Consider the following 10,908-nt stretch of genomic DNA (forward strand, 5'->3'; position numbering starts at 1 on the left):
ATCACTCATCATCAGGGGAATACAAATCAAGACCACATTGAGATATCACCTTACTCCTGTGAGAATGGTTAACATTAACAACTCAGGCAACAACAGATGTTGGCTTGGATGCGAAGAAAGAGGATCTGTTTTGCATTGCTGGTGGGAATGCGAAATGCTGCAGCCACTCTGGAAAACAGTATGGAGGTTCGTCAAAAAATTAGGAATAAAACTACACTATGACCCAGCAATTGAACTACTAGGTATTTACTCAAATAATTCAAAAGTTCTAATCCAATGGGTACATGCACACTGATGCTTATAACAGCATTACCTATAATAGTCAAATTATGGAAACAGTTCAAATGTCCATCAACTGCATAGTTAAACCAGAAGTAGTGTACATATTCAGTGGAATATTACTCAGGAATAAAATGAATGAAATCTTGCCATTTGCCATGAAATGTATGAAGCCAGAAGGATTTATGGTAAGTGAAATAGATCAAAGAAAGACAAATACCACATAATTTCAGTAATGTGGAATTAAAGAAACAAAAGAAATGAGCAAGGGGAAAACAGAGAGGCAAACCATAACACAGAATCTTAACTATAGAGATGAAACTGATTGTTACCAGAGACGATGTGTGTGGGGGATGGGTTAAATAGGTAATAGGGACTAAACATACACTTATGATAAGCACTGGGGGTTGTTTGGAAGTTTTAAATCACTATATTTTATACCAGAACCTAATTTTATACTTTATATTAACTAACTGGAATTTAAATTAAAAATTAAAAAAAATAATAGAATTTAACATTTTACTTTTATCAATGAATAGATCAAACAGAAAATTCACAAGAAAACAGTGGCTTTGAATGACATTTTGGAACAGATGAAACTAACAGATACATTCAGAATTTTTCATCTTCAAATAGCAGATTACACATTATTTTCAAGTGCACATAAAACATTCTCCAAAATAAATCATTTATTAAGCCACAGAACAAGATTAACAATCACAAGAATACTGAGGTCATACCATGCCTCTCTTCTGACCACATCATTATGAAATTGGAAATCTGGAAGAGCACAAAAAAATCTGAACAAGAAAAATCTGAAAGAACACAAAACTATGAAAGTTAAACAACATGTTACTAAACAATGAAATCAAAGATGAAATAAAAAAAATACTTGAAGATAATGAAAATAAAAACACAACAGTCCAAAATATTTGGGATGTAACAAAACATTTGTAAGTACGAAGTGATAGGCAAAAAAAGATTTCAAAAAGCAAAAAAAAAAAAAAATAAATAAAGTAACTACCTAATGTTATGAAAAAAAGAAGCTAGAAAAAGAAAAGCAAACAAAATCCAAAACCAGTAAAAGGAAGCAAATAATAAAGATTACAGCTGAAATGAACACATCAGAAATAAAAACAAAAACAAAGAAAAAAAAAACAATAGAACATATCAATTAAATGCAAAGCTCATTCTCTGAATGACCTGCAGAACTGATAAACTCTTAGCCAAACTCATTAGAAACAAGAGAGACAAGACTCAAAAACAAATCAGAAATGAAAGAAGAGAAATGACAACGAATAGCACACAAATGCAAAGAATTATAAAAGGGTAGTTAGAAAAATTATATGCCAACAAAGTGGAAAATCCAGCAGAAATAGACAAATTCCTAGAAACACACAACCTTCCAAAATTAAATAAGGAAGAAATAGAAAATTTGAACACCCTCATTTCCAGCAATGAATTGAATCAGTAAAGAAAATATTACCAAAAAACAGAAGACCAGGACCAGATGACTTCAAAGGTGAATTCTACCAAACGATTAAGAAGAATTAATATCCATTCATCTGGCGATGGACATTTAGGCTCTTTCCATAATTTGGCTATTGTTGAAAGTGCTGCTATAGGGGCGCCTGGGTGGCTCAGTCGGTTAAGCGTCCGACTTCAGCTCAGGTCACGATCTCACGGTCCGTGAGTTCGAGCCCTGCATCGGGCTCTGGGCTGATGGCTCGGAGCCTGGAGCTTACTTCCGATTCTGTCTCTCCCTCTCTCTCTGCCCCTCCCCTGTTCATGCTCTGTCTCTCTCTGTATCAAAAATAAATAAACGTTAAAAAAAATTAAAAAAAAAAAAAGAAAGTGCTCCTATAAACATTGGGGTACAAGTGCCCCTATGCATCAGCACTCCTGTATCCCTTGGGTAAATTCCTAGCAGTGCTATTACTGGGTCATAGGGTAGGTGTATTTTCAATTTTTTTTGAATATGAAATTTATTGTCAAATTGGTTTCCATACAACACCCAGTGCTCATCCCAACAGGTGCCCTCCTCAATACCCATCACCCCCCCTACCCCCTTCCCACCCCCCATCTACCCTCAGTTTGTTCTCAGTTTTTAAGAGTCTCATGCTTTAGCTCTCCCCTTCTCTAACCTCTTTTTTTTCCCTTCCCCTCCCCCATGGTCTTCTGTTAAGTTTCTCAGGATCCACATAAGAGTGAAAACATACGGTATCTGTCTTTCTCTGTATGACTTATTTCACTTAGCGTAACACTCTCCAGTTCCATCCACATTGCTACAAAGGCCATATTTCATTCTTTCTCATTGCCACACTGAGATATCACCTCACACCAGAGTGGCTAAAATGAACAAATCAGGAGACTAGATGCTGAAGAGGATGTGGAGAAATGGGAACCCTCTTGCACTGTTGGTGGGAATGCAAACTGTTGCAGCCGCTCTGGAACAGTGTGGACGTTCCTCAAAAAATGAAAAGTAGATCTACCCTATGAGCCAGCAATAGCACTGCTAGGAATTTATCCAAGGGGTACAGGAGTACTGATGCATAGGGGCACTTGTACCCCAATGTTTATAGCAGCACTCTCAACAATAGCCAAATTATGGAAAGAGCCTAAATGTCCATCAACTGATGAATGGATAAAGAAATTGTGGTTTATATACACAATGGAATACTACGTGGCAATGAGAAAGAATGAAATATTTTTAATTTTTTGAGGAACCTCCACACTGTTTTCCAGAGTGGCTGCACCAGTTTGCATTCCCACCAACAGTGCAAGAGGGTTCCTGTTTCTCCACAACCTCTCCAGCATTTATGGTCTCTTAATTTGTTCATTTTAGCCACTCTGACTGGCGTGAGGTAATATCTCAGTGTGGATAAATAAATTTTGGTTTATATACACAATGGAATACTACTTGACAATGAGAAAGAATGAAAGATGGCCTTCTGTAGCAACGTGGATGGAACTGGAGAGTGTTATGTTAAGTGAAATAAGTCATACAGAGAAAGACAGATAACAAATATTTTCACTCTTATGTGGATCCTGAGAAACTTAACAGAAGACCATGGGGAAGGGGAAGGAAAAAAAATGGTTAGAGAGGGAGGGAGGCAAACCATAAGAGACTCTTAAAAACTGAGAATAAACTGAGGGTTGATTGGGGGTGGGAGGGAGGGGAAAGTGGGTGATGCATATTGAGGAGGGCACCTGTTGGGATGAGCACTGGGTATTGTATGGAAACCAATTTAACAATAAATTTCATATTAAAAAATAAGAAGAGTTAATCCTATTCTTCTCAAACTCTTCAAAAAATAGAGTAAAAAGAGTTTCAAAATTCATTCTATGAGGCCAGCATTACCCAGATACCAACCAAAATAAAAGATTACAAAAATAAAGAGACACGGTGTTGAATATCCTTTAAGAATACAGATGCAAAAATTCTCTAGAAACAGTTGCTCAATATTTGCAAATCAATCAATGTGACATCATTCAACAAAAGAAAGATTTTTTTTTAAATTACCATTTCCACTGATGCAGAAAAAGATTTCACCAAGTATAACATCCACTCATAATTTTTTTAAAAAGTAATTTAGTGGGAACATACCTCAACAAAATAAAAGTCATATATCAAAATTGATAGCTAATTTAATACTTAATAGCAAAGAACTGAGAGCTTTTCCCCTGAGATCTGGAACAAGGCAAAGTCACTCTCATCACTTTTATTCAGCAAAGTAGTGGAAATCCCAGCCACAGCAATCTGAAAACAAAAAGAAATAAAAGGCATCCAAATTGGTAAAGAAGAAGGGAAATTTTCACTATTTGTAGATGACATGATACCATATACAGACAACTCTAAAGACTCCACCAAAAACCTACTAGATTTGCTAAATAAACTCAGTAAGGTCACAGTATACAAAATCAATATGCAGAAATCTGTTGCATTTCTACAAACTGTTAATAAGGTAACAGAAAGAAATTAGGAAGACAATTTCATTTACAATGGCACCAAAAATAACAAAATACCTAAGAATAAACTTAACCAAAGAGGTTGACATATCATTTAGTCTATGAGCTTCAGAGGCTGCATCATTGAAAGAGAACTATATCAATATCTCACACAATACTCTTGAAATGGAGTGAGGGTAGATATATACAATATAAGAAAAATATTTTATAATGTGAAAAAGGCTACTTATAAACTGTCCTCTATTTCACAGATAAGAGTTTATAGCTGATGGTGAAATTTTAGATTATATTGGTTAAGATTTCCAGTTTATTAATAACAAAAGATTTTAAAAAGACATGAGGAGAGACACAGAACAGTGCAACATAGATACCTATTACCTCTTGTGGTTGTTTTTCAGTCTCTTAATTGCATTCTTCTTCAAAGCTCCAGAAGGAATTTCTGCAATAGCAAAGTTCATCAACTCCCATGATGGGCATAATAAAACCAGGATAGACTCGCTTTCCTGTTTATCTTTATGCAGTTAACCATGGCCACACTCCATTACTCATATGGATAAGGGTTGCAGCATCATCTGATGCTGAGCTCAATCATATAGAAAGAACTGCAAAAGCAAAAAGGTAATTATTGTTTTTGACTTGTTCTCCTTCTGATGCATACTATTAATTCTTGAACATATTTTCTCAACTTTTCCCCATCATCTATTTTTATGTAGAAAAGCAAATGCGGTTTTTAAATTCAAGTATAATTAATGTACAGTGTTTATTAGTTTCCATTGTACAATATATTGATTCAACAATTTATACATTTCTCAGTGCTCATCAGGATAAGTGTACTCTTAATTGCTCTTTTTTGATTGAATATTTAATATAACAATAATTTACTGCAACATGTTAAGAAACAGGCTTTTATTTCCATTATGTAGGGACAAAAGACTACACATTCCTTTTATAATATTGGATGATGTTTTTGTTTTCTTGAAGCTGAAATTTTACAGAATAACTAAGACTGACTCTTCTTTGAGTGGGGATTATTTCTGGGAGTTAAAAACTGAAACAAATGTCTCAATCATATTTATTTTCTTAGATGAAACTAACAGTGAGGGGTTATTCCGAATTGTAGACTGTGGAGGGAAGATAGTATTTTAGAGAGCTAAGACAGCATTATAGGCTCTGAGCCCCAATATCTGAGTTGAGACACAAATCCTCCCTGAGATAAATTATGTTGCACTAGGCATATGCCCTAAGAATCTGAATTATTTAATTTGTAAAAGGAGAAAATAAGGTGAGGAAGTATCTCAGTGACTCTTGGGGAAGATAAAACATCATAAAGCAAGAGAACAATTTCTGGGATGTTGTCACCGCAAATAAAGATTTGATGCTATTCTGTTACCACTATTAATAATTCTCCCAAATTAAATAGTGCACTGTTCTGTTTATATTAAACTAAAGAAATTGGATTCAGAAACGTAGGAATAAACATGGAGGCCAATTACCTTACATGGTACAGACGGCATTCTATTGTCTGTCTGGTGTGCCAGGTGGGCTCTTCAGAGTGACTTGATCACAGTCACTATCATTTACCAAATTGCAATAAAGATTTATTTCACTTTGACCACAAATATTGACTCAGAAATCAGGTATATTTTGAGTCACCTAAGTGGTTCAGTAAGTTAAGTTTCCAACTTCGGCTCAGGTCATGATTTCACTGTTTGTGAGTTTGAGCCCCACTTTGGGCTCTGTGCTGACCTCAAAGCCTGAAGCCTGCTTCAGATTCTGTGTCTCCTTCTCCCTCTGCCTGTCCCCCTCTCATGCTCTGTTTGTCTGTCTCTCTCTCAAAAATAAATAAATATTTTAAAATATTTTAAAAAAAAGAAAGCAGGTATATTTTGCTCCTATTGGGCTGTTTTTAATTTTACAGTTTCATCTGCCATTAGGTGTGGTTTTGGCAGATTATATTTTTAAATCTAATGTGTACCAGATTTTCTGGATATTTATTTAAGGTGTAAAATAATTTCCACTGTTGTCTACTGCTTTAGCACCCCAAAACTAGGAACTGTTAATAAGTTGAATATTGTAATTAGTCTTTGGAATCATAAGAGTATAGAATGCTTTGAAAGTTGGAGATTATTCCTGAAACATTCCTGTATCATAACCACTTCTCAACTTTTTCTGGAGAGAAGAAACAATATTCCTTTTTGTTGTTGGTGGTGAGTACTTTGAAAATTTAACGTTTAACATGTCAGAAATTGAAAAGCTGCAAATGTTTATATTCATAAGAGAATATGGAAAATAATTTGTTAGTGATTCTATTAAGAAAGGAAAGATATATTTTACTACTATTGTTCTTTCTTATTTTGAGCTATTTTAAAATTCTACTTTAAATCACACACACACTCACACTAACACACACCCACACACACACATACACACACACAATAGTTTTGCCTGAATAGATGGACTGTGACCTCCTTCAGTGTAACCAATTTAAATTTTCTCTTATTTGTCTTTAGCATTTAACAAAGATGTAGGGTTTGAGTAGCCAGATATAAGAGGGGAAAGGAATTAGAGTTAGAAACAACTCAGTGTTGTTCAGTTTTTCTCCATGCATCTCAGCTTCCATGAAAAAATATGTTGCTATAGACAATAAGGTAGATAATGCTTATGGAAACAACTAAAGCCTAGTCTTGTAAATGGAAATGATCTCCTACATGCCAGAGCTTTCCTCCTTAAATTTAAAATAAATAGTAGGAACTTTAAATAAATGAAGCTGGATGAGTATATACTAGACAAAATTAAGGTAGGACTCCCCATAAAGATCTGTTGAACCAAAGTTAAAATAAGAAATACATATATGTAGTCTGGGACTATAAAAATTACCAAACCCCAATTCTTATGTGTATGAATAGATACTAAAATTAAGCAAACTAAAGAAATTCATCTTATATTATTAAACAAAAAATGATAACAACCATCTCTTACATAACCATCTACACAATAATTATTGAAGATCTTAACTCTTTAACAATATATGGACTCATTAATCTGTAACTAGTAATGTCTAAGAACTTTTACTATTTTAATCTGGAATATACTTAAGATTTAACCTTATTATCCTCTTTTATGTAAAGTGGACAAAAGAATTGTAGGTAGAAGATAATCTGGACCTACAGTTATAGTCCAGACTCAAAGTGTTAGCTCCTAAATTGATGTCCCTATCATATCTTAGGGGTTGGCCATTGGTGAGGACTGTTCCTGTGGATGCATGGCTTACTCCACAGAACATCAGAGATCACATTCTGCCTGATTGTTCAGGCAAAGGGTATTCAAACTTTTGTTATGAGTATTCTCCAAATTATGTTTCAGTTATTTTCTAAATCTTGCTTATATGGAATGTATCTCTCAGAGTTTTTAAGATCCAGTTGGATACTTAAACCAGAGAAGTTGATTCCATTTTAACTTCTATAACAAAAAAAAGTCTAGAAATAAGGGGTTTTATTCTTTAGGACAGTGATTCCCTTTTTGTATTTTTGTAGGGCAGTGATTCTGCAAATTCCCATACTCATTGATAAACAACACTATGATCAGGAAATTTCAAAATACTGAACTTAAGGAGGAAAAAACACAAAAATGAAAGAAAAACACAATGTCATGGACTATATTTCTTATGCTTTGCCTTTATTCCTGTGACTTATTTATTCCATAACTAGAGGCCAGTATCTCCCATTCTTCTTCACCCATTTTGTCATTGGTCCATCAGTTTCTTCTCTGGCAACCATCAGTTACTCCTCTGTATTTATAGGTCTGACTCTGCTTTTTTAAATTTTTTTATGTTTATTCATTTTTGAAAGACAAAGAGAGACAGAGCACAAGCAGGGGTGGGATGGAGAGAGAGGGGGACACAGGATCTGAAGCAAGCTCCAGGCTCTGAGCTGTTAGCACAGAGCCCAATGTAGGGCTCGAACTCATGAACCGCGAGATCATGACCTGAGCAGAAGTCAGATGCTCAACCCACTGAGCCACCCAGGCGCCCCCCCCTTTTTTGTTGTTTATTAATTTGTATTTTTCCATTCTACATATGGGATTGAAATCATGTGGTATTTGTCTTTCACAACCAGATTTATTTCACTTAACATAGTACCATCTAGGCCCATCATGTTGTCAAAAAGGGCACAAACTTAAGGATTTTATAACTGCATAATATTCCATTGTGTGTGTGTGTTCTGTGCATATACACATACACAATCACTCCTAAATTATGCACCCATATATTGACAGACACTCAAGTGTCCATGTCAAGATATGTAAATACATATCTTGGCTGTTGTAAATAATGCTGCCATAAGCATAAGGGTGTATATATAAATTTATAATGCGATATTACTCATGAAAAATAATGAAATCTTGCCATTTGCAGCGACATGTTTGGAGCTATAGAGTATTATGTTAAGCAAAAGATGTCAGTCAGAGAAAGGCAAATACCATATGATTTCACCCATATGTGGATTTAAGAATGAAAACAAATGAGCAAAGGGAAAACAAGAGAGAGAGGCAAACCAAGAAACAGGCTCTTACTACTGAGAACAAACTGATGGTTACCAGAGGGGAGGTTGGTGGGGGATGGGTTAAATAAGTGATGGGGATTAAGGAGTGCACTTGTTGTATGGAAGTATTTAATCACTATATTGTGCACCTGGGACTAATATTACACTATATGTTAACTAAGTGGAATTGAAAGAAAAACATGAAAAAATAAATGTCATATAAAGATTTGAAAAAAATAATAAACCTAGAGGTGCATATATCTTTTTGATTTGTGTTTTTGTTATCTTTGGGGAACAAATATTTTTGATTCACATTTGTGAATTCTTAGAATTCGATTAAATTTGTTCAATTACAGGTAATTTTTAATCCTAATATACACTAGCCCTTGGAAAGTCCCCTTATTACTATACTGGGTTGCCATGTGTAAACATAAACACACACACACACACAAGCTCACTAAAAATTTATTTCAGGTGATCATATTCCATTAGTGATCTATTAACTCCATAGTTTTCCTTGGTGATCCGGGTGAAATCCAATGGAGAACAACACTTGGGTGAACAACCATACTGGACGATCAGATTTTGACCTAGTGGGACTCTTCAGTCAATCCAAGCACCCAGCTCTCCTTTGTGTGGTCATTTTAGTGGATTTCCTGATGGCTTTGTCTGGAAACATCATCCTGATCCTTCTGATATACTTTGATGCTCACCTTCATAATCCCATGTACTTTTTTATCACCCAGTTGTCTCTCATGGATGTGATGTACATTTCTGTCACTGTGCCCAAGATGCTCATGGACCAGGTCATGGGTGTGAATAAGATCTCAGCCCCCGAATGTGGGATGCAGATGTTTCTCTATTTGACACTAGGAGGTTCAGAATTTTTCCTTCTAGCAGCTATGGCCTGTGACCGCTATGTGGCTATCTGCCATCCACTCCGTTATCCTATCCTCATGAACAATAGGGTGTGTCTCCTTCTGGTGTCTTCTTCCTGGTTTCTGGGATCTGTGGATGGATTTATGATAACCCCCATCACCATGACCTTCCCCTTCTGCAGATCTCGGGAGATCTATCATTTCTTCTGTGAAGTTCCTGCTGTAATGAAACTTTCCTGCTCAGACACTTCCCTCTATGAGACATTCATGTACCTCTGTTGTGTCATCTCACTCCTCTTCCCTGTGACAGTCATTTCAAGCTCCTATTCTTTCATCCTCTTCACCATCCACAGGATGAAGTCAGCAGAGGGGCGGAAGAAGGCCTTTGCCACTTGTTCTTCCCACATGACCGTGGTCATCCTCTTCTATGGGGCTGCTGTCTACACCTACATGCTCCCCAACACCTACCACACCCCTGAGAAGGACATGATTGTATCTGTCTTTTACACTATACTCACTCCTGTTCTAAACCCTTTAATTTATAGTCTTAGGAATAAGGATGTTACAAGGGCTCTAAAAAAAATGTTCAATGTTAAGTCTGTCTCTCAGGAAAGTATAAAATAGGAAATATTTGTACTAATGGTTTTTTTTTTTTCTTCACTGTACAAATTAAAAGTAGGATCCAATGCCAATGTTTTCCCTTAGATTCTCATACCATGATGTGTCATTACCTGTTCATCCTTTTTGGAGGCATTGTTTCCCTATAATGGAATGCTCTTAATTTTTACACTTCTGCACTCAAATATTTGTACAATTGTATTGTATTCATGCTATATTTTTCTGTAGTTCATAGCTGCACTGTGATTCTGTGGGAAAATATGCATATTATTTGGAAATACATAATTAAATATTTAGAAACAAAGATCATAATGTGTGCAACTGATGAGAGAGAAAGGGAGAGAGATGTAGAGAGAGAGATGATAAAGCAAACGGGGTATAAAGTTAATAAGTGAATCTAGGCAAAGGGTGTATTAATTGTTTATTGTACTATTATTAATATTTATACGAATTTACTATTACCATTATCCATACTAATTTTCTGTAAATTTGAAATTGTTTAAGAATAAAACGTAAGATATCAGACTTTTGTCTATTTTAAAAAGTTGTCTTCACTGCATGTTGGTCGTGTAAATAACAAATCTTAGAAATCATGCTCATGTTATCATGGCTGATCTTTACTA

At 35.3% G+C, this 10,908-nt stretch overlaps 1 protein-coding gene across 1 annotated transcript; it reads left to right on the forward strand.

The window, feature by feature from the left end:
- Positions 1 to 9,328: 9,328 nt before the first annotated feature.
- LOC128772522 (olfactory receptor 2T29-like) lies at positions 9,329 to 10,291 on the forward strand. The gene has a single exon (XM_053899181.1). It carries the CDS (start codon positions 9,329 to 9,331, stop codon positions 10,289 to 10,291), a length of 963 nt encoding a protein of 320 aa, XP_053755156.1.
- Positions 10,292 to 10,908: the final 617 nt, after the last annotated feature.

This window comes from Panthera pardus, unplaced genomic scaffold (assembly GCF_024362965.1).
Source record: "Panthera pardus isolate Hobbes unplaced genomic scaffold, ASM2436296v1 HiC_scaffold_1, whole genome shotgun sequence".
Classification (NCBI taxonomy): Eukaryota; Metazoa; Chordata; class Mammalia; order Carnivora; family Felidae; genus Panthera; species Panthera pardus.

Coding starts and splice junctions, on each gene's coding strand:
- LOC128772522 (XM_053899181.1), top strand. CDS start 9,329: ATGGAGAACAACACTTGGGTGAACAACCATACTGGACGATCAGATTTT.